The sequence below is a fragment of the Arachis ipaensis genome, chromosome B2 (genome assembly GCF_059453495.1).
Source record: "Arachis ipaensis isolate K30076 ecotype BB chromosome B2, ASM5945349v1, whole genome shotgun sequence".
In the NCBI taxonomy this organism is placed as follows: Eukaryota; Viridiplantae; Streptophyta; class Magnoliopsida; order Fabales; family Fabaceae; genus Arachis; species Arachis ipaensis.
The window spans coordinates 18,126,041-18,150,539 of record NC_142437.1 but is presented as its reverse complement, the minus strand read 5'-3'; the positions used below and the strand labels follow the sequence as shown (position 1 = coordinate 18,150,539).

At 36.1% G+C, this 24,499-nt stretch overlaps 1 protein-coding gene across 3 annotated transcripts; it reads left to right on the top strand.

The window, feature by feature from the left end:
• The first annotated feature begins 3,502 nt into the window (after positions 1-3,502).
• Positions 3,503-10,864, top strand: LOC107625050 (cyclin-C1-2). 3 transcript variants are annotated; one of them, XM_016327587.3, is made up of 10 exons: positions 3,503-3,788; positions 4,042-4,139; positions 4,836-4,942; positions 5,140-5,179; positions 5,891-5,935; positions 6,903-7,021; positions 7,166-7,280; positions 7,890-7,940; positions 9,665-9,812; positions 10,360-10,864. In XM_016327587.3, exons 2-10 carry the CDS (start codon positions 4,108-4,110, stop codon positions 10,462-10,464), a joined length of 762 nt encoding a protein of 253 aa, XP_016183073.1. In that variant the 5' UTR covers positions 3,503-3,788; positions 4,042-4,107; the 3' UTR covers positions 10,465-10,864. The 3 variants fall into 3 exon arrangements, with proteins under 3 accessions (XP_016183073.1, XP_088361054.1, XP_088361055.1); XM_088504928.1 differs by having other exon boundaries at positions 3,543-3,775; XM_088504929.1 differs by having other exon boundaries at positions 3,552-3,712.
• Positions 10,865-24,499: the final 13,635 nt, after the last annotated feature.

The following is a 24,499-nucleotide window of genomic DNA, read 5'->3' as shown; positions in this document are numbered from 1 at the left end:
TATTCATCCACCATGTGGATCTTTTAGATATTTTATGGTCCTAATAGACGCATATTCGAGATGGTCACATATGTGCTTATTGTCCTCTCGCAACCTGGCGTTTGCGAGATTACTGGCTCAAATTATTCGATTAAAAGCACAATTTCCAGAAAATCCAATCAAAGCAATTCGTCTTGAAAATACTGGTGAATTTACTTCCCAAGCTTTTGATACTTATTGTATGGCTAATGGAATAAGTGTTGAACATCCAGTAGCTTATGTTCACACACAAAATGGGTTAGCAGAATCACTTATTAAGTGCCTCCAATTAATTGCTAGACCCTTACTTATGAGAACAAATCTCCCGACCTCGGTTTGGGGGCATGCTATTTTACATGCCGCAGCACTTATTCGTTTGAGGCCAACGAGTTACCATCAGTTCTCTCCTATGCAATTGGCTTTTGGCCAGCAGCCAAATGTTTCCCATTTAAGAATATTTGGTTGTGTGATATATGTTCCCATTGCACCACCTAATCGCACGAAAATGGGACCCCAAAGAAAATTGGGGATATATGTTGGATATGATTCTCCCTCTATAGTGAGGTATCTTGAGATACAAACGGGAGATGTATTTAAAGCCCGGTTTGCGGATTGTCATTTTGATGAATCAAAATTTCCAACATTAGGGGGAGAGAATAAATTTCCTGAAAAGGAACTTAATTGGAATGCATCATCCTTGATGCATTTAGATCCTCGATCAGGGCAATGTGAACTAGAAGTTCAAAAGATTATACATTTGCAAAGGATAGCAAATGAATTGCCTGATGCATTTTCCGATACAAAGAGGATAACCAAGTCGTATATACCAGCGGAAAATGCTCCAATTCGAATTGATGTCCCAGTTGGACAAATAGCCACTGAAGCAAATACACGCCAGAAGCGTGGCAGGCCTATTGGTTCCAAAGACAAAAATCCTCGAAAGAGAAAAGAGGTAAATAATATTCCTGTTGGAAAAGACATAGTAGAGACACCTGTAGTTGTCCAAAATTCTGATATAACGCCAGAAGACGTTCAGGTACCTGAAAATTGTGAAAATGATGAGATCTCGATAAATTATGTCTTTACAGGAGAGAAATGGGACCGAAATAAGACAATTGTCAATGAAATATTTGCATATAATGTGGCATTGAATATCATGCATGAAAATAAGGATCTTGAGCCAAGATCAGTCGAAGAATGTCGACAAAGGAATGATTGGCCAAAATGGGAAGCAGCCATGAAGGCTAAATTAGACTCACTTGCAAAACGTGAAGTCTTTGGACCTGTAGTCCGTACACCTGAAGATGTAAAACCTATTGGATACCGATGGGTATTTGTGAGAAAACGAAATGAGAAAAATGAAGTTGTGCGCTATAAAGCCCGACTTGTGGCACAAGGTTTTTCACAAAGGCCCGGTATAGATTATGAAGAAATGTATTCCCCTGTAGTGGATGCGATAACATTGCGTTATTTGGTCAGTTTATCTGCATATCATAAACTGCATATGCATTTAATGGATGTGGTAACAGCCTATTTATACGGCTCATTAGATCGGGATATCTATATGAAAGTCCCTGAAGGACTAAAGATATCTAAACCATCCAATGAATATTCGCAAGGGTTATACTCAGTCAAATTGCAAAGATCTTTATATGGTCTAAAGCAATCTGGACGAATGTGGTATAATCGTCTTACTGAGTATCTGGCCAAAAACGGATTCAAGAATGATGATATCTGCCCATGTGTTTTCATAAAGAAAACTACATCTGGGTTCATTATAATTGCTGTGTACGCTGATGATTTAAATATCATTGGGACTCCTGAAGAGATTCCAACAATTATAAAAACTCTAAAAGAAGAGTTTGAGATGAAAGATCTTGGAAAGACTAAGTTTTGTCTCGGCCTGCAGATCGAGCATATAAAAAGTGGGATCTTTATTCATCAAACAACATACACAGAAAAGATCTTGAAAAGATTTTATATGGATAAGTCACGTCCATTAAGTACCCCAATGATCGTAAGATCTTTGGATGTGGAAAAGGATCAATTCCGTCCTAAAGAAGAGAATGAAGATATCCTTGGTCATGAAGTACCATATGTTAGTGCCATTGGAGCGCTAATGTATCTTGCTAATAATACACGACCTGACATATCATTTGCTGTGAATTTACTAGCAAGATATAGTTCCTCTCCAACTAGAAGACATTGGAGTGGAATCAAACAAATCTTTCGATATCTTCATGGGACGGTTGATATGGGATTGTTTTATCCCTATGGATCCAAGTCACAATTAGTTGGCTATGCAGATGCTGGATACTTGTCTGATCCATATAAAGGGAGATCTCAAACAGGATACCTGTTTACATATGGTGGAACTGCTATATCATGGAAATCCACGAAACAGACGATTGCTGCAACATCCTCTAATTATGCCGAAATACTGGCGATTCATGAAGCTAGTCGCGAGTGCTTTTGGCTGAGGAGTCTGATTCAATATATTCTGTCATCATGTGGACTGATTAATCATAAGATAGCTCCAACTGTCTTGTTTGAAGATAATGCAGCATGCATTGCTCAACTTAAAGGCGGATACATCAAAGGTGATAGAACTAAGCATATTTCTCCCAAATTCTTCTTCACCCATGATCTTCAAAATCAAGGGACAATTGATGTCCAACAGATTCGCTCAAGTGACAATCTGGCAGATTTATTCACAAAGTCACTCCTAAAATTCTCCTTTGAAAGATTGGTACATGAGATTGGGATGCGCTAATTTCGAGACATTAAATGATGTCGGCAAGAGGGGGAGACTGTACTCTTTTTTCCTTGGTCAGGTTTTTCCCATTGAGTTTTCCTTGACAAGGTTTTTAATGAGGCAGTCCCCATCACTAAAGAATTTTGTACTCCTTTTCCTTCACTAAGGTTTTTTTTCCACTGGATTTTTCTTTAGTAAGGTTTTAACGAGGCATAATCCTAAATGGACATCCAAGGGGAAGTGTTACGATATGGATGTCCATATCCATCTACTCGGCATGATTTATTCTTCCTTTGAAGTTCTATTGGGAAGCACAAATATTAAAAGATATGCGGTGCATGCTTTCCCAATATTTGTAAAGTGAAACTTTTCACTAGTATAAATAGGGGAATAAGGCTAAGGCTTTGACACAAGCAAGTAATAAGAAATCAATTCTCTCTTTACGTTGCAATCAAATACTCTTCTCTTTATATTTTTACTACAATTCTTTCTCTTCTTTTATTTTATAAGTATTTTAAACACTCTTTTCTGTTACTCTTTACATATAATATTCACTCTTTTCTATTACTCTTTACATATAATATTAATAGCAATATTAATCATCTTTATTATATTGAGATAGTAATTATAGTACTAGAATCTTCTATTTATACTTCTTTATTTGGTATTTATTTTACAACAAACAAAAATAATTATGTGAATAATCACCCAAGAAGGAGGGGCTAAGATATTTGACGCCGTATCGTTTATAGTCTTTATTCTTCTAATTTGATTGATTGTATTTCTCTGCCTTAGTCGCCGTCTCCGTGGCTCCTGTCCCTAATCCTTGTGCCGGAGCTTCTGCGACTGCGAGTCTCCGACCCTCGTCTAATCTCTTGTCTTCATCTCTCCAGCCTTCACTCAGCTTCTGTCCGTTGTTATTTCCACTCTCCTACCGCAGTTTGTACTTAGACCCAGTGCTGAGATTCGATATTGTCTTTTCTTGTTTATTAAAGATTTTGAGTTTGTTTTCACGGTATGTCGATATCCAATTACTCGTGACGTCTGAGTTTGTTTCTTTTTCTCTTGGGTTTCCGTTTTCTATCTAAGAGAAAGAAATCTTTTTATTGTACTATTGTTAAAATTTGACAATTGGTTCTGATCTTTTTTTGCTTTGTTAAATACTATTTCTATGTACAATGAAAATGTTGTTCTTTTGAAGGCGGAACATTTGATTGGTGTCAATTTTAATTGGTATTCCTCATCCAACTGTTTGCTTTGCATTGCAGAGGGTTTTTGGAACATTTTTTGTGGTTCCTATTGGAGTGAATTTTTCTCTGATCTCTGAAGAAGATATGTCTGCGAATTTCTGGACTTCATCTCACTAGTATGTTCAGTTGTATTCATAATTACTCCCTTTAGTATCAATAAAGTGTCCAATTTCAACATTTACTTTTTCATGAATAATTGTTCATTTGAAATTTTAGGTAACATTCACTCTCTTTTTACCAATTATATCGTTATCCTTATTTAATATAACTCATTTCTACTATCGTTGCTAAGGATAATTAAGAGTAACGAATTTTAAGTAGAACAAATTAGTCCTAAACAATTTGAATCACCAAATCAGTCTATAACCTTTTGTTTTGTTAGATCGTAACTTCAAATTTTTCTAAAAATTTAGACAAGTTAGTCCCTGTTGTTATTTGATAAAGACATAAACAGTTCCTAAGAATTTTTAAATTCTCAGATCAATCTTTCTATATAGATGAACAATATGATTTGAGGAATGATTTGTCTAACGAAATAAAAGTTTAGGGACTGATTTGGTGATTAAAATTTGTTGCGGATTAAATTGTTCGACTCATTCATTGGGGATTGATTTCATATATTACTCTTTTATAAATTACCTTTTACCTTTTTGTAACTTCAATTTTTAGAATTATTCCTTTAATCTAAGTGTGCATTTAAAATTGGACAGTTCCTTGATATTGAAGGGAGAATTTATTTAATCTTTTGTATTTTTCCTTCTCTCCTTGTGGCACTTCTAATTTGGGTGTAACGATGTTCTGGATTATTGCAGCAAGCATCTTCTGGACCAAGAAGATGTGGATATGGTGAACCCACTTGACAAAGAAAGGGGAGTCACACTTGAGGATTTCAAGCTCATAAAGATGCACATGACCAATTGTATGCTCTCTTTCTTCTTGTGTATTTATATTTATATTTGTGCACCTTCTAGTGCTGTTATTGTCTTTAACTATTTCTCTTTACTTTTACTTATTTCTATCATGGCCAATAAATTATCAGTTGTATTGCAATTGATATCCTTTATTTACCATAGACGTGCTACCGAGTTTCTGATTTTTCGTTTCTTGCCGGTGCAGATATTTTGAGATTGGCCCAACAAGTAAAAGTGAGGCAGAGGTATGTATCACTAAAAAATTATAGTGAATTACTTAAAGATAGAGATTTATATTGTGAAGTCTGAACTATATTATGTTTTGATCTTATAAGTTGGCAAGGATTTGCATATTTTTGTATCGATACAAACGTTTTGAAGATAAAGTTGAATGATTAGGATAAGTAGTCATTATGTCAACCACTAAACCTCCCATAATTTCTTTCTAAAGATGGTCCTTTAGCTCGAAACATCTGGCTTGTAGACCAAAATTCTGAGATTCTGCTTAACCATGGAAAATACAATCAAAATCAATAATTGCACCCAAATTGTGATGACTGCATAGCTATGTCATGTAAATTTATTATTTGTAATGTGCAAATATGATGTATTCTTCTAGTTAATAGTCTTATTTAGTATTTTCATTCTTTATTAAGTTTATGTGAAGCAGTCATTTAAGTGGAATTAGGTTATTGTTTGACAGATCCACTGAATAGATTTGGAACTTCAGAAGCCTGGTAACTATGTTTGATCAGATTTAAATGAACTGGATTGAATTTTAAATTATAATTGTTTAAGTTTGAAACGGAACTAAAATACTTGAGGAATACTTGCTTCTAATTTTCATGGCACATAAAAGGAAGTCATCTTCATATAAGATGTTTAGGAGCATCTCTTGCCAATTATTCTGTGTCAAGTGCCTTGACTGTCTCTAATATTTTGGCCCCTTTTTTCAGGGTTGTTGCCACTGCAGTTACATATATGAGGCGTGTTTACACCCGGTAAGTGTTGCAACTTGCAAACTTATAATGCTGACTCTATCTTCTTTTTTCTTTATTCTCTTTCTGTTTTTTTTTTTTTAATTTTTTTAAAATTGTTTTTAAAGAAATACATCAAAGTTAAATTTGTGCGCTTGTATTGGTTTGAAAGGAGTCTAACAACAATGTGGGAATTGTGATACAGTATTAATAATTCTTAGGTCTGATGCTTGATGTCTATTGTGGTTAGCATATTTATATTAATAGATAAGAAGCGATTAATACGTCTTATTGAGCATTATTTTAGAGTGAGCTGTTCTTGATGGCTAGTATTATTACAATTCCACGACTTCTATTGTTTAAATGCAATTTTCCTATCAATTGCATTACCATACTATTCATATTCCACAACTCGTTAATGACGTTCATCAACATATAAAAAACATACATGTATGCTTGTCCAACAACTTTAGCTTTTGGCAGAGATGATTTTTGATATGTATCAAAACCAGTTTAGGGTAGCATTGTTCACGAAAATAACAAGAAGCAAGGGTATATGATAAGATATGGTGTAAAATTTGTGTATCTATGTATTATTTGCGTGGTCTCCCATCCACTTTTGCTGTGCTCAGTAGTTAACTACATGTAGTTGGGCCCATTTGAATTCCTTGAAGCCCCTAACTCTCATTCCCTTACTAACAACAGTAGCTAATAATATGCTAGTTCCTATCACTAAGAATTAGGAGTTCAATCTTTGTTGTTCTCATTCTTTTAAACTCAGTAAGTTTAATTTAGCACCAAAGAAAATAGGCCTATGGGCAACTCATGCTTTATGCCCAGCAGGATCTTATTCTTACATGAAAAGGTGTATTAAATTATTAATATATGAAGCCATTCAATATCAATTGTCATTTTCCATCAGCTTAAATTTTTAGGAGTGATGCTTATGGACAGTTGTATGCTATAACATCTTCAATTTTTTTGCTTCCAGGAAGAGTATGGCTGAGTATGATCCACGTCTGGTTGCTCCAACCTGCTTGTACCTAGCATCAAAAGCAGAGGAAAGCACAGTGCAGGCTCGGCTGCTTGTATTTTACATTAAAAAATTGTGTAAGCTGTTCCCTTATATTATAATTTATCTTATTTAGCTTCACGTTGACCCCTTATGCTACAAGGGCTTTCTCCATCTCAAAAGTTAGTTATTTTAGTCTTATATTTCACTATTGTGATGAAGAAACAGAAATTTGAATGCAGATGCTGATGATAAGTACAGGTATGAAATCAAGGACATACTTGAAATGGAAATGAAGATTTTAGAAGCCCTTGACTATTATTTGGTTGTATTCCACCCCTATCGTTCACTGTCGCAGTAAGTGTTGGATTAGGTTAGTTGTAAAGTTTGTGCTATCATCCCTTCAGATTTAGCTAGAAAAATGTACAAATATCCCTTTCACGTTGACCAGTTTAGACATACTCTATGTTTTGTTTCTGTTCCCTTCCTTTTATGTTAGTAGTGACAAAATGAGTAGACTTCCTTTAGTATATTTTCAACTTTACAGTAAAATGAAAAACCATGTCTTTCTTAACAATACTAAACATATTCAACTTGTAATAACCTATGTGCGAAAAATGTACTCCAAATAACTGGTCTAGGTTGCCATCTCTGATGGTTTAGACTTTGACAACATGTTGAGTTTCAGAATTCTTTTCTATGTCAACCAATCCTTCATCTTTGGTAGTTGCCATTGCCATTAAGTGATTTAGTTCCTCTGTTATCTTATCGCTGTTAAGGATTAAAGCAACAACTATTTTGTCACACCATTTATGTATCTAAATAAATATATGTGACTTCTAATGTGAATCCATACTCTAATATCAATTGCAAGTTTGCCTTAGCATTTTGACTAGATATTCTATCTTCGTAGAATATTATTTTCATTAATAGTTCCTCACTGATATTGTAATGCTAATTCTCTAGGTTTCTTCAAGATGCAAGTTTGAATGACCTAAGCATGACTCAGCTAACTTGGTAAGAGTCCTTTGTGCTGAATAGCTTAGTTTCGTTCACATTCTATAATTTCCTCTTCCCTTTATTATGTGAATTCATTGCTCTCATGCTCTACTTATGCTGCTTGTCCTAATCCTAAAGATACAATTAGCTTTTAGTCGAAAGGTCAGAAGTTATCACTGGTGTCTGATAGGAACCACGCTGAACAAATAGAAGGAAATGATATTTGTATTTATCACGACCTCTTACACTGATGTTAAAAGAATAAGTGAAGAGGAACATAGAAGAAGATTTATGAAAGGCAACAAAGAAAGGAAAATACAGAGCACTATGGAGCAGCTCTACTCTTCCAATTCCCAGCCAATATTCAGCCTACCCCTCTACTCTCTCACATCCCTACAAATATCCCCTTTCTCCTCTAACGTTTTATGCTCTCACATGCAATCATCACATTCCTCACACCCCTATTGGCAAGCTCAGCGATCAGTTAGAGAGTCCCCTTAGCAACACTGCTTTAGTCAAGTTCCCAACTCTACCCGAAATACCCTTGAACCTCTTCCTTTTGTAAACTTTAATTCCATTAGGAGCTTTCTCCCTAACAGCATTCTTCCACCGTTTTTATCCTTAATGGACTACTCTCTATAAAGCAAAAGAAAGGAAGGGGGAAAATGTGTTGGGCCAACCGTGGAGAGCTCCCGATTATCGGAGAGACTTCGGGGAGGAATTAAGTGAGAGAACATAAGATGAGAAGACACCACATCCAACTCAAAACTTTAAGGTGTCAAGTTAATGGGTCTCTCATCTTATAAACTTTTCACTCTTCCTTGCTTTCTTTGATGTGGGACTAACTTCAATACTCCTCACACTTGCAACATTAACAAAATGGACTGTCATTGTCCATTTGGATTTTATAAAATAGGAAGCTACTAGGGTCTAGGTGACACTTGTATATAAAAGGTTTTTTGCTTGCATGTAAAACGGATACTTGGGTTATCAAGACTTAATTCTAAACCTCCAAATCCTTATGAAGATTGCGGAGAGGACCATGTGCATGTTGTCAACTAAAGTCACCAACCAAGGCCATTTTGGTTTGTTATATCATGGACTGCGTCAAGTTATGATGTTAGGTCACGATCTGTCATTTGTAGTGTTGACAAAGTACTCGCTCAAACAGTCTTTTAAGAGAGAACATTTCTAGATAGCATGAAAATGTATCCAAGTCTTCTATTCTTTTGTATACAAGATAATTAAATAAGTCATGATCAAGCTTATGAACATGTCTTTGGTTAAACAGAAATCTATCTAGTATACAAACAAAAGACAAATTAAGTTTATTGTATGACGACATGCATAAGGATATTTCTTCTTAGGATTATCTTCAAGATCATTCTTGGTATATCAATGAATCGATCTTTGCTAATTCAATTGGCAAAATATGGGTATCAAGAGGTTTACTGATGTCATCCATACCAAATTTGTTTGGAACTTAATCATGATAAGGTAGACACGAAAGTTTGTGGAACCTCTCAACATATCTTCATGTAAAATTTTGGCAACAAGAGTGTCACCACTTTGGTTCAAAAAGGTCAAAATGCTGATGACTTAGTTCCAAAAGATTTTATATAATTTATGTTCTCGAGATACCACAATTATTGTTATGTTTACAAATTAGGCCCTTAAATATTAGCACATTGAATGTGATTTTAAATTTGTGGAAACTTGAACATGAATTTTGATAATCACAGGGGCGTCATAAATGACACATACAAGATGGATCTAATTCTTGTTCATCCTCCGCATCTTATTGCTTTAGCTTGCATCTACATTGCTAGCGTATTCCGGGAGAAAGACACGACTGCTTGGTTTGAAGAACTACGTGTTGACATGAATGTGGTTAGTGTTTTGCTATATTTTAAGAATTTGTATCTTTACTTAAATGTTGTATAGTGTATAGTATTTTGAAATTATGTTAGTTTTGGTGCTGAAAAAGGTTTATCAATTTTAGGTGTTAGTCTATAGTTTTTTTCTATTTTGTTTAGGCCGAAATATCTACAAAATGATTACGCTCAAGTTATTATTATTTTGTTATGGTTTTGATCACTATATAAAATTAATAGGTTTTAAGTCCGTTAAAAATTATGATAATTTTGTTCAAATTCTTCAAAATAGTAGTTTGCATCCTGAAACTAGATTTTCATAATATCTTACAGACCAAAACAATATATCTTGAATGTTTCTTGTTAATGATTAATCTATGTAGGTTAGGTGGGAAGGGTTGGGTGTTAGTTTTGGATACATTTATTGTGGAGTGGGTTTATGCTGTTGCATCAGGTTATAATCACTTAAATTGAAAATGTTACGAATATGATGAATCGGCTAGGCTTCCACTTATTCGAGCAATAATGAAAATTTTGATCTTGGGTCGTGGTTGTTTTGACAGGTAAAAAATATATCGATGGAGATACTTGATTTTTATGAAAGCAACAGGATGTTCACGGAAGATAGAATTAATGCTGCTCTCCAGAAGCTAACCTTGAGGCCCTAAGAATGAGCCAGCTATCAAGCTGCATACGTTGAATGAAATTAGCAAATTGCATTTATCACTGGCTGTTCTGAATTCTTTTGATCACTGCTGCATCATATGTTCCAGTATTGCCTTTATTATTACTGTCTTTATGAGGTTAAGTCAATTGTCAATGTTAAAGATAAAAAAGGATGAAAGAGCGACGTAGTTCTTCATGAGGACAAAAATCGATTTTAATGTGATTTGAATTAGTCTTGTGTGTATTGTCTATTTAAAGTACTGTTTCATAACTCGAACATTGGTGTGGAAGTGAGGCATAACTGAGTGCTTTGTACGTTTTGTTCTGTAGTTGAACTTATTATGTAAGTATATATATATATGATTTCCAACGAGTGTACGAGAACCCTAATTTTAAGAAAAACATGCTTTTCTTTTATTCTTTTTTATTTTAGAAAAGGGATACTTTTTTCCAACCATGCTCTGATGCTCCCCAAGTCTTTCACACTATCGATTCATCCAAATTCCAAATTTCAATCAAGATAGTTGGCGATTGGAGAGTGGAGAGACAGCTACTGCTCCTAAGGTAACATTTTTTTTCTCTCTTAATACATTTGAGGACTATATTAATTGTAAATTAGTCAAGCAACATTGTTTAGATGGAGAAACACATTTCCCGTATCCGTATAGTACACTGGTATATATTATTATTTGGCTATTGAAACCCATTTTCCTTACAGCCGTTTGATGGTGTTCAGATCACATAAGGTTCTTGTGGAGACGTGCTTCTACGACACAAACTCGAGTATGAATTTCATCATTTGAAAATTGAAACCCATTCACAGATTCTCGCTAAAGTATGACGACCACCTCCAAATCGGAACGTGCATAAATCTAGATTGGGGCTTGGTTATGACAATTCAATAGATGATTACTTGGTTGTCGAGGAATTGAGTTTTCTGAATGTTGATATTGTTGTGTTCCCTCCCTTACTGCATAACGACACCAAAGAATTCGGGTCATGTTTGTAGAACCTATGCACAATTACTCAAGAGGGGGGGGGGTGAATTGAGTATTGCAACAACAATGAATCTTTTTGCGAAAGTTAAAGACAATATACAAAAGTGTTATTGTACTAGTATTTTTCCAAGAGCTTAACTCAATTGCTAAGCATTTATAAGGAGCTTTTACTTTCCAATAGACACCGACTCAAATAAATTGATCAAGCTTTTCACCAATCGGACTTAAGCTATTTCTTAAGTACTTACGAAGCTACTTTTCGATCACAATTTATTTGCTCAAAGGTAAAAGACAATAATATAGAAGAGATGAGTTTGGAGAGATGCAAACGCTATTTAGAGTGGTTCGGCACAATCTTTGTCCTACGTCCACTTTCTTTCTCAATCGCTATTGAGAAGTTCCACTATTGCCAAGCTTCAAGGTGCTCGCGCAAAACCTTTTACAATCCGAGTCCTTAGTTTCTAACACCTCACGGTATATGATCACCACTCGTATACTAACCCATTCCACTTAGAGATTCCTTCTCTAAGATTTGCCTTGAGTACTTAGTATACTCCTTTGGTATCCTCACCGACTATAGTGTTTATAACTCTTGACTCAACCTTGGAGATCACACTCCAATTTACAAAGTGTTACAAGAAAACAATTCTCAAAGAATTGTTGAGATGAAATGAGTACTCTCTAGAAGAGTGTATGATTACAAGTTTAGCACTATTGAACCAATTGATATTGCTCTCTCAAATTGTGTATTATAACACCTTAAAAATGTGTAGAATGAAAGAATATGAACAAGATAGTTTGCAAATACTCACGTGTATGAAATAAGGCTTTAATCCATCTATTTATAGACTCCCCAAACCTTAGAAACGTTGGGGAGTTAATAGGATGGAGCCGTTTTGTTAAAACTAGCCGTTTTTTATTTTTTTGAATCATTTGCATCGATGCATAACACTTTGCATCGATGCAAATGTGTCTTTGAAGCTGAAATTTGAATTTTCAGCTAGGTTGCATCGATGCAAACATCTTTGCATCGATGCAACAAGTCGTTGCATGCTTTGCATCGATGCAAGATGAGTGTGCATCGATGCAAACCTTAAAGAATGGCTTAAAATCACTTCAAAATGCTTAGGATTGATCTCAAACTTGTTGGAGTCAATTCCTATGCTTTTGTACCTTTGAAAACAAGTTTTTAAACCATTTGGCTAGCATCGAATTGCAAGATGTGCATCAAAATATTTTGTGAGTGTGTGTTGAGAGATTTAGCAATTGGTTCTTAACAAGAAGTTACCTAAGTCCTAAGACACTATACTTGTCTTCAAACGTTGTGGACTTGAGTTTCTTGTTGTTGTTGTGTTGCTTTCAACTCTTCATTCCTCAACGTTGAATGTTGGTTGATCTTTCAACATGCTTTTTCATTCAGGTTGTTTGTTGGTTTGTCTTTCATGTCGTTTGTTGGTTTGTCATTCATCAAAACCTACGAATACAAACTTCGCATACAAGCAACATGATTTACAATGTTTTAAATGGTTGTGCATTGGATGTTTTCGTCTAATGAAATAGAGTAATAGTAGAATTTGACTTGACGGAAAAGAGGTTGCAAGAAGTGCCAGTACGCGATGATTATCATAAATTTCAATTTAGTGAATTTGGTAGTTTTTGTAGTGGCCCTATGACAACAAAGTGGAGATATGGATGGTGAACGAATATGGGGTGAAGTCATCTTGGGTTAACCTCATGTTACACCAACGTGCCTCTCCAAAGATGAAGTAGCTGAGTCGTGCCTCTCCAAATTTACTGAACGGTTAGACTTGGAAATTTGGAATAACTCGAGCTTTTAGCAAATTTGTAAAATTGTAAGTTTAAACTCGGTTCATTCACCAAAGATCAGTTAATTCACCTAAGATGACTTGCTTATACATACCATGTTGCCTGTGTATAAAAAATTAGTGGTGAAATTATAAAATACATGTTAAATACAAAATATATATTAAAAATATATAATAATTAAATGTGTATGTCCAACAAAATACTATTATGAATTATTATTTTTTTTAACAAAGGATTAATATATTCTTAATTTTTTATATCGCAGATATTTTTGTTCTTGACCATTTGAGAATATTTTTAGGTTTCTGACTTTTTATTTTGCAGATATTTTTGAATCATTTGAAAATATTTTTAAGTCTCTAACCTCTTTAAAAGTTGGATATATAATTCCTCTATTTATATGAGTCTGTCAGACTTAATAAAAAAATCTGACATAACTCCTGTTGTATTAACTTGACTTTTAACACACCTGGAAGGGGAATTTTCAAAATGAGACAGATGAGTCCCCCTCCTTCATGACGTCGTTTGATTAATAGCCCTCCACCACCAATTTTAGACTATCTTCGAATTTTTCATTCATTGCACCATTTCCAAGGAAAAATAGCTGCATCAGTTTATCAGTTATCACCATGAAAGTCCTACTTAATCTAGAACCTTCTTCTCTCTTTCCCACACGCTCGATTTTTGCCAACAGATCCCGAAGCTCCACTCACTTTCCAACTCTGTCATTCCCGAAGTTCTGTCGCCGCTGATGAATCGCATAGAGGTTGTCTTTGTCAGCGAGAGTAGTGCTAAATTCCACCCTTGTCGAGCAATTCGAGATTGCTGATTCGATTTTCAGAACCCGACTCTATCTTCCTCATACCGTGATCCAGCAATCTTGAAGCCGAACCAAACGGTGTTGGAAGCCCAGGCTAGGGTTTTCACTGGACCCACGCAGACTCGCCCACTTGACGAGGAACAAGCTTTCAAGGCCTTTGATACAATTCTGAGATCAGGTTCTTTTTTAATTCCTTTCATTCAATATGATAAAATTATGAAAGAATAAGAAAAAAATAGATGAACAATTTTATTGTATGTTGATTGATTGAATTATGAAGGTAAAACTAAATATATATAGAGTATTGCCTATGAAAGATAAAAGTAAAGATAAGATAAGAAGGTAACATAAAGATACGAAAAGATGATAAAGACTAAAATTATAACTGAATTTATGTATTCTGTTGGGCTGAATTTGTGGGCGGTGAGACTTCTTTATTGTTGTCATGGCCTAAGGTGGAAGAATGGTTTAATACGCCCCCGCAAGTTGGAGGATGAAAGATGTCAAGAACATCAAGTTTAATGAGCTTAAAATGGAAAGGTTGAGAAGACAAAGGCTTGGTGAAGATGTCAGCTAGCTGCCCAGAAGAGGGAATGGGGAGAAGTTTCATCACTCTAGCTTGAGCATTTTGTCGAACCAAGTGACAATCAACCTCTAAATGTTTGGTCTGTTCATGAAAAATTGGGATATCAGCAATATGAAGAGCACTCTGATTATCACAATATAAAACTGGTGGGCTGATAGGAGAAATGCGTAAAAATTGTAACACAGTCAGTATCCATTGAAGTTCACAAGTTGTGTTGACAAGTGCATGATATTCTGCTTCAGTGGATGAGCGGGCAATGGTAGTTTGTTTCTTAGTCTTCTAAAAGACTAAAGAGCTACCTAAGAAGAAACAATAGCCTATTAAAGATCGTCGAGTGTTAGGATATCCAGTCCAATTAGAGTCACTGAAGTTGAGAAGCTAAATTTCTGATTCTCTTGGAAAAAAAGTCCTTTGCCGGGGCTAGTTTTCAAATATCGTAACACATGCTTGGCAGCTTGAAGATGAGATTCAGTAGGAGATGCCATAAATTGACTTAATTGTTGAGTGGCATACATGATGTCTGGTCGAGTAGTGGTGAGATAGATAAGACGTCCAACGAAACGGTGATATACAAAAGGGTCAGATAGCAGGGACTTTTGTCTTGATATAGTCTTGTGGTACTATCCATTGAAACAGAGGCAGGTTTAGCACCTAATAAACCAGAATCCTCCAAATAATCAAGACAATATTTTCTCTAAGATAAGCAAATTCTCTTCGCTGATTAAGCAATTTTAATATCCAAAAAATATTTTAATGGACCCAAGTCTTTAATTCGGAAGTGTTGATGCAAAGTAGACTTAATGGCAGCAAGTTCAGAAAGGGAATTACCAGTGAGAACAATGTCATCAACATAGACTAAAAGGATAGAAATTTGAGTACCAGTGAATTTAACAAATAGACTATAATCAGTTAAGGTCTGCTAATATCCAAGAGATAGCAAAAGATAAGAAAGTTTGTCATACTACATACGACTAGATTGTCATAAAACATACAGTGACTTCAGCAGCTTGTAGCATTGATTCGGTTGACGAGATGTTACCCCGGGTGGCAGAGTCATATAAACATCCTCAAAAAGATCCCCATATAAAAAAGTATTATTGACATCCAACTGATGTATGGGCCAATGCTTCATAGAAGTCAATGCCAAAACTAATCTGATGGCGGCAGGCTTGCAACAGGGGAGAAGGTTTCCAAAAAATCAACACCTTCAGTCTGAGTGAACCCTTTAGCTACAAGGCTTGCTTTATACCGATCAACTGAACTATTAAGCTTGCGTTTGATGAGATAGACCCATTTACAGCCAACCGGCTTAATGCCTGCAGGCCAATTAACAAGACGTCAAATTTTGTTCAACTCAAGAGCATCCAGCTCATCTTTCATAGCACTACGCCAATTAGAGTGTTGATTGGCATCCTTAAAAGACTTTGGCTCAATATTAGAATGTAGAGATAAAGGAAACTTATGATAAGAAGATGAAAGAAAAAAAAGACATAACTGAAGATAGAGGATAACGACATTTTGAGGGAGAGAGATTTGTGGAGGTGAGAGAGGAATTATACTAGTAATCAGAGAGATATGCTGGAGGTCGGTGAGGTCAGTCGGAATGACGAGGATGGAGTTGATCAGGTGGAGAGAAAGGTGACATGGGATTAAGAGGTGATGGTGGGTTAGTGTCTATTGCGGAAAGAGGGGAGGTTGTACGGCTTGAAATAGCTTCAGGGGTCATGGATTCAAGTTGGTTAGGACACGACAGTGTGGAAGAAAGAGGGGTTGTTTGAGAAAATAAAGAATTGGATGGAAGTGGGTCAATGGGTATAGGTGAGGGTCCAATTGAAAGACTAACTGAATTTTATTTTTGAGAAGGCGTGTTTGGCAATGTTGGGCTGAGTGTATGGAATTGGACATTTTTTTGTGGCTAAGGGCAAGATCATTTTATAAAAAAAAATCACATTTTTAGAAATCTCAATTCTTTTGTCTTCTAAAACATAAACAATATATCCTTTAAAATCATGTTGAAAACTAATAAACATAGCCTTTTTGGCTCTTAGATCAAATTTTGATCTGTTTGCCATTAGAGTAGAAACAAAACATAAGCATCCAAAAACTTTAAGGTCGTGATAATTTGGTGGATAGTTAAATAAAAAATCTCAAATGGTGTTTTAAAATTAATTGCGGATGATGGAACTCTGTTAAGTAAATAAATAGCATGTTTAACAGCATAAGACCAAAAAGATGATGGTAAATTAGATTGAAACAAAAGAGTACGAGCTATATTCAAAATATGTTGATGCTTGCGTTCTACCCTTCCATTTTGTTGAGGAGTTTCAACACAACTACATTGATGAATAATGCCCTTTGAAGCATAAAAATCATATAAAATGAATTCTGGTCCATTATCGGAAAGAATAGCTTTGACATTAGAGTTGAATTGTGTTTCAACTAAAGTAATAAAACTTTTTATATGATTTTGCACTTCTCCTTTTGATTTTAATAAAATGACCCATGTAAAGCGACTAAAATCATCAACAATAGTAAAAAAAATATTCATGATTATGAACAGAATTTTGTCGACACAGACCCCAAATATCAAAATATAATAAATCAAAACTTGCATTGGCTTTGTTAAAACTTTGAGAAAATAAAAGTTTCTTTTGTCTTAGAAAGATATGTCACAAGCCTTATCATGATGCATAGAAATAAAAGGAAAATATTTATGTAAATGATTAAGTCTTTGTCCAGAAAGGTGTCCTAAACAAAAATGCCATATATTTAAAGGTGTAATGGGTAAGGATTGGATGGAATTTATGGAATGTGTAGTGGATGGATTTTTACCGAAATTAGATTCAGGAACATATAATTCCTCTCTCATTCTGTCCAAATCAATCATCCCCAAATTGTTGCTCTGTAGAGTGCAAGAAGAAGATGAAAAAGTGAGTACACATTTGAGTGCTGAAGTAATTTTTGAGATAGAGATAATATTAAAGTTGAAATGAGATAAATAAAGAACATCATACAAAACTAAAGATGGTGAAAATCGAACAATGCCTTTTGTAAGAAACAGTAATTTGAGAACCATTTGGTAAATGAACAATAATAGAAGAAATTTCTGTGTAGGAAATGAACCAAGAAAAATTTGATGCAATGTGATCTATGGCACCAGAATCAATGATCCAAGTACTTAAGAATGAATCTCGATTTAAAAAATTGTTAACAATAGAAAAAGTACGAAAGAATAAAGTTAATGAGTAGTTGGACTTGACAAAAGTCCAATTTGGTTTGAAGGATGAGTTTCTTTATTGGAAGAAAGTGCCATGAAAGAAAAGTGCTGGGCTGACGAGAGGTCCAAAAGAAGTTCCTGATGAAGTTGCTGGTGTGCCCTTTTCTCTTGACCTAGGACAGAGTAGGGAGGTAACTCGGCAATTTGAAGAAGAATGCTTTGAGCTAAATTGGAAGGTTGATTATTCATAGTGGGAGGGAAGGTTGAAGGGGTTTTAAGATCTGAATTGGTTGGTTTATCCATAGTGGTGCAGAGCTCAAGAGGAGCTCTGATACTATGATAAAATTATGAAAAAATAAGAAAAGAAAAGAAAAGATGATGAATTTTATTGTATGTTGATTGATTGAATTATGAAGGTAAAACTAATATATATAGAGTATTGCCTACGAAAGATAAAAGTAAAGATAAGATAAGAAGGTAGCATAAAGATAAGATAAGATAAGATGATAAAGGCTAAAATTGTAACTGAATTTATGTATTCTGTTGGGCTAAATTTGTGGGTCGTGAGACTTCTTTATTGTTGTCATAGGCTAAGGTGGAAGAATGGTTTAATACAATACGTTACAGTTGTTTCTAATCATAGCAGAATTCCAATTCTTACATATTACTAATTTATGCTATAAGTTTGACAAATCAAAAGCTTCATTCCTGGTATGGATTAACTTATTTTACTATTCATCTAATCAAAATTAAAAAACCTTGATCAAGGAAAGAGCGATTGGCAGAGTGGTAGAGAAGGTAGCACTCATTCCAAACCTAGTTACCATCATAAACGTTACATTGATCACCCTCTTTGGAGAGAAACTGAACCACGGGGGGAGGAGCTAAAGAAGAAGGAGACAAAGAAAAAGGAAGGTGGACGCTGAGAAGGATGGTTCCTCAAGAGCGTAAGATATATTTGAGGTAGAAGAAGCGGCGAGGAAGATGAGGAAGGTGAGCAAGAAGAAGTTACCAAATGCCAAGAGAAGGTTCTAGAGGGTTAAAGCATTTGAACTTGGTTCTTCTTCAAAAGGCGTCGTTGTGAAGCATTGAAGAGGGGATAGTGGGGACTTATTTGTCCCGTTTCAAAAACTCTCCCACAATGTGTATATTCGTAACGTACAACGAGAGCTACGTCAAATTTTTCTGTTGAGTCTAATGGACTCATATGAATAAAGAGATTTATAGTCTAATTTTTAAAGAGGTAAAAAATTTTAAAATATTTTTAAATAATTAAAAACAAAAATTTTTACAAAACAAAAGAACAAAGACTTATTTGTCCTTTTTTTAATTTTTTACAAGAATAAGTTTTTATAATTTATGATAGTGTTTTTAATTAAAATTAGAAATGAATAAGAATCGTAATAATGAGATATATGTTTTTGAGTATTTTAAATTTAAATTGTTTTTAATCATAGAATCACTAAAATTAAAACATTAATGATTTGAATAGACTTATTTGTCCTTTTTTTAATTTTTTACAAGAATAAGTTTTTATAATTTATGATAGTGTTTTTAATTAAAATTAGAAATGAATAAGAATCGTAATAATGAGATATATGTTTTTGAGTATTTTAAATTTAAATTGTTTTTAATCATAGAATCACTAAAATTAAAACATTAATGATTTGAATATATATATATATATATATATATATATATATATAATTCATTATAATAATGTAACAAGATAGAGTTTGATAACCAAATTGTACTTTAAGAGTTAGCCAAGAATTGAAAAGATGGAAGGAATTATATTTTTGTTCTTAGATTTTAGTAAAAATATTATCACTTCATACTATCGGATTGTCAAGGAGTGTTACTAGACGCCAACCTTAATTAGTAAATTTAGTATGACTAATTTACTATTCGCTTAGTTTTGAACCTATGAGGTCATACACTAACAAGTATTCTGGTCCTTGGTAGAGAATTATTTAATTATTATTTTGATTTGGTCAAAATAAATAATTTTGTTTATTCAGATGAAATATTATAATATTCTGTGCTAGTACTGTGAATATAATAATTGAGAATATTAAGTAATTAATTATTTATTCTATGATGACTTTTAAATATGGATAAAATTTTAACTGGTTCTATTTTAAATTAAGGTTAAGTTCGATTTTGGTCCCCAACGTAGAGGCCGAAAATCGGAATCGTCCCTAACTTTTTTTTTGCTACAAAATGGTCCCCAAAGTTTCAGTTTATTTTAAAATCGTCCTTTTATCAATTTTATTTTTTTATTACTAAATTACCCCTCAATAAAAAAAATTATAAAATAAATAAAAAAAAAGAAAGAAATGGATAACAGAAGCCCCGGGAGGGTGAGGATAGAGAGAGAGGGGGGCGCGAGAAAAGGGGGGAGGAGGGGGAGGAGGGGGACCGCCGCCCTGCCGCGCTGCTACCCTGCCGCCTGCCGCACCGCACAGCACCACCACCGCGCTGCCGCCCTGCCGCTGCCGCATCGCACAGCACCACCACCAGCTTCTTCTTCTTCTTCTCCGCCACTGCTCTTCCTCCTCGCTCTCACCGCCCGCCGCTTCTTCTTCTTCTTCTTCTGTGAACTGGATTTTTTTGTAGAATTTCTGAATTTTTTGTGAAATATTGTTGTTACTGAATTGGACTTCAATTTGGAATATTGTTGGATCGGGGGAGAGAAAGAAAGGGGGAGGGGGTTATGCGAAAAGAAACGGGGGGAGGGGGGAGGAAAGGGAAGAAGGGGGAGGGAGGGGTGTTGAGGAAGAAGAGGGGAAGGGGTTATGCGAAGGGAGAAGGGGGGAGGGGGGAGGGGGTTCGGGAAGAAGAGGGGGAAGGTTCTTCGCCGCTGCTGCTCTTCTCTGCTTCTGCTTCCATCATTCTTCTTCTTCTTTCATTCTGCTTCTATTATATTTGTTGATTTTTTATTATTGTTGTTTCTGGTTGATTCTGATTCTGATTGATTATATTGTTTCATTGCTATTGTTGTTCTTCTTCTATTTCTACTTGATTCCATTGTTGATTCATTGGTGATTTATTGTTGTTATTGTTGTCATGTTGATGCTTCTGTTTGATTAATTGTTGTTGTTGCTTTTGGTTCTGTTTCTGCTGGTACTTCTGCATAATTTTGGGAAAGAAGGGGAAGAAGAGTGGAGGGAGGTGCTTCTGCTCGTGCTTCTGCATAATTTTGGGGAAGAAGGGGAAGAAGAGGGAGGGAGGGAGGGAGGGGTATTTTCGTCCGAGGGACGATTTTAAAACAAACTAAAACTTTGGGGACCATTTTGTAGCAAAAAAAAGGTTGGGGACGAAATCGATTTTTGGCCTCTACGTTGGGGACCAAAATCGAACTTAACCCTTTAAATTAAGTTATAATTTGATTCATAAGATTTTAATTTGAAATAAGATAAGATTTGTACAATAAGATAATTGAATCTAAAAGCAGTTACCAATCTCATACTATATATATGTATGTCAATGGTAAAGAAAATACAACAATTTTTCCTTTACCTCTACATAAAAAAAAATCTAATTCTTAAAGAAAATTTCTAGTGTAAGGAGTTACAACAGGTTTCTCAATTAAGTCCATTGATTAAGAAGTTGGCAACAAGAATCAGTCTTGGTGTGTATGATGCCTTCATATTATTAAAGGAAAAAAGCTTTTTCATTAGACTACTTAGATATTGATACTGAAGTATTAACATTTAATTCATCTTATTTTAATATTATTTTAAGCACAAAATAAATTAATAAAAATTATTTTATTACTTTTGTTGCGTATTATAAACACATAATAATTTGTTAAAATATAAAATATGTATTAAAATAAATTAAAATAATATAATATATATTTATATATAAATGTATAATAATTAATTTTTAATATATATACAATATTTTTATTATATTTTTTTTTTCAAATTTACCAACACTTGTAAGAAAAACAGAAAAAACCAAAGAACATTTCTCAATACATATAACACATTTTTAGGGCAAAACACCCTAATAAGCCAAGGCAAGATTCAAGTTACGTAAATAAGCCAAAGTCAAAATCGTTTCAGCAATGAGCCAAACACTATCTTAATGTAATTCGAACCAGTGTGGTTCGAACTACAATCCTTAATAATTCGAACCAGAGTGGTTCGAATTAGGCTGAAAAAAGGTTGCATGTAATTCGAACCATGTAGGTTCGAACTCTAATCCCATGTAATTCGAACAGGGCTAGTTCGAATTATACACTCGAAAGCAACCCATGTAATTCGAACCAACCTGGTTCGAATTACCCTTGAAGTGGCTCCTTAGTAATTCGAACCGACCTGGTTCGAATTACTCGTGATTCGGCTATATAAGGAGTTCGAATAAGCCTCATTCGAACCATTATTCCTTTCTCCTGGACCTAGTCAGTGCATTCGTGGAGCGCTGGCGTCCGGAGACGCACACGTTTCATATGCCGTTCGGAGAGTGCACGATCACACTTCAGGACGTTGCATACCAGTTGGGTTTGCCGGTGGACGGACGTTACATGAGTGGTTGCCTATCAGAGTTTCAGATATACATCCAGGGTGGCCGTCCAGCCTGGGTGTGGTTTCAGGAGTTGCTTGGAGTGACTCCTCCTCCCAGTCAGGTTCAGAAGTACGCAGTGAACTGTAGCTGGTTCCAGGAGACCTTTGGTGAGTGCCCCGAGGGAGCCGATGACGAGACTGTGCGGAGATATGCCCGTGCGTACATCATGATGTTGTTGGGTACGCAGCTATTTGCGGACAAGTCGGACAACTGCGTTCACATCAGATGGCTTCCCTACGTGGCTAGGCTGGAGGAGATGGGTACCTATAGCTGGGGTTCTGCGGCACTGGCATGGTTGTACCGGTGCATGTGCCGAGTGGCAAACAAACATGTGGTCAAGTTAGCGGGCCCACTTCAGCTACTTCAGTCTTGGATCTTCTGGTGATTTCCTCTATTTAGGCCTGCAGGGTATGAGACATTCAGCTGGCCGTTGGCCTCGAGGTACTCTACTCAGCCTTCTCTATTTCAATTTAATTTGCATAACTCCATGTTCATTAATAATGTATTACATACCCAAAACACACATTTAAGTAGCCGTAGGACACATGTATGATGCAAGTGGTCAGGTTACAACCCTTCCGGTAGCGAGAGTAATCTGATACACACTATGAATACCGAACTAATCTGATACACGCTGTGAACATAAGAGGTCCAGGTAACCCGTGAGTAGGCACAGCAAGCAAGTGCGTGCTGACACGGGAAATGAAGCGCCTGGAAGTATCCGCAGTCACATGTCCGAGAGGCAAGCGATACTCTGTAGCTACCCAACGAAAAAGAACTAGTCGGAGTGGTCTCTGCTACGGTGAACTCGGAGTTATCCCGGTCATACAAAGTCACCGTGAAGCACCTGGCCGTCTTCAAGTTGGCCTCAATACACTTCACCAAGTGCTGACTGAATTGTTGTCCGGTTCCCATCTGGGCCTCAGCTTCTCTCCCCTTGCGAACAAAGAGTTCCGCAAGCCTACCATATGTTGCCTTCACCAGGGAGGATACAGGGAGATTTCTGACACCCTTGAGGATTGAGTTCACACACTCGGAGATATTCGTCGTCATGTGACTGAATCTCCGCCCCTCATCACGATGCTGAGTCCACAAGGAATAATCAATCCAGTTCGCCCACTCACACATTGACGGGTCTTCAGACCGCAGAATATCAAACCAGTAATCAAACTCAACCTCGGTCTTTGCATACGCCGCATTCACTAGAAGCCTCCGTGCATCTTTGCCCTTGAAGGTAAGGGCAAAATTAGTCGCTACGTGTCGAATGCAGAATGCCCGGTACACAGATGGAGGTAACCAACCTCCTTCAGGAGCCTCAAGCGCAGCCTTGATGCCGTTATGCCTGTCCGATATAACCAGTAGACCCAGCTGTGGTGTCACGTGCTGTCGAAGGTGGGAGAGAAAGAATGTCCAGGACTCTGCATTCTCACCCTCTACTAGTGCGAATGCAATAGGTAGAATGTTGGAGTTCCCGTCCTGTGCAATCGCGATGAGCAACGTTCCGCCATACTTCCCATACAGATGTGTGCCGTCAATGCTCACTAGGGGCTTGCAATGACAGAATGCCTCGATGCACGGTGGAAAAGTCCAGAAAAGTCTGTGAAAATACGCTTGAGACTCGTCTACCTGTCCTCCAACTAGAACGGGGCTCGTCCTTAGGACTGCAACAGTACCAGGCATCGTCAGCTGGACTCCCAACACCCACCTAGGCAGCTCGTTGTATGACTCATCCCAGTCACCGTAGATGAGGGCAATAGCCTTCTGCTTCGCCATCCAGACCCTCCTGTAAGTCGTCCTAAACCCAAAGTGTGCTGCCGTGGCATTCAAGAGCACCTTGATGCTGACGGATGCATCAGCCCTAACCATTGGCATAATGAACGCCGAAATCACATGATAATCCAAACTCCTGTGGTCACTCGAGATGGATGTGGCCAGACAAGTGTGAGGTCCATTGTACCGTTTGACCTCCCAAATGCCCTTGCGCTGCCAGAGACTCAGTCGAATTAACCATGTG

Bases quoted from the DNA above. Each gene is read 5' to 3' on its own strand.
- LOC107625050 (XM_016327587.3), top strand. From the start codon at position 4,108: ATGTCTGCGAATTTCTGGACTTCATCTCACTA. The intron at 4,943-5,139 runs GTATGCTCTCTT...TTGCCGGTGCAG, and splicing joins AAAGATGCACATGACCAATT to ATATTTTGAGATTGGCCCAA. The intron at 5,936-6,902 runs GTAAGTGTTGCA...TTTTGCTTCCAG, and splicing joins ATGAGGCGTGTTTACACCCG to GAAGAGTATGGCTGAGTATG.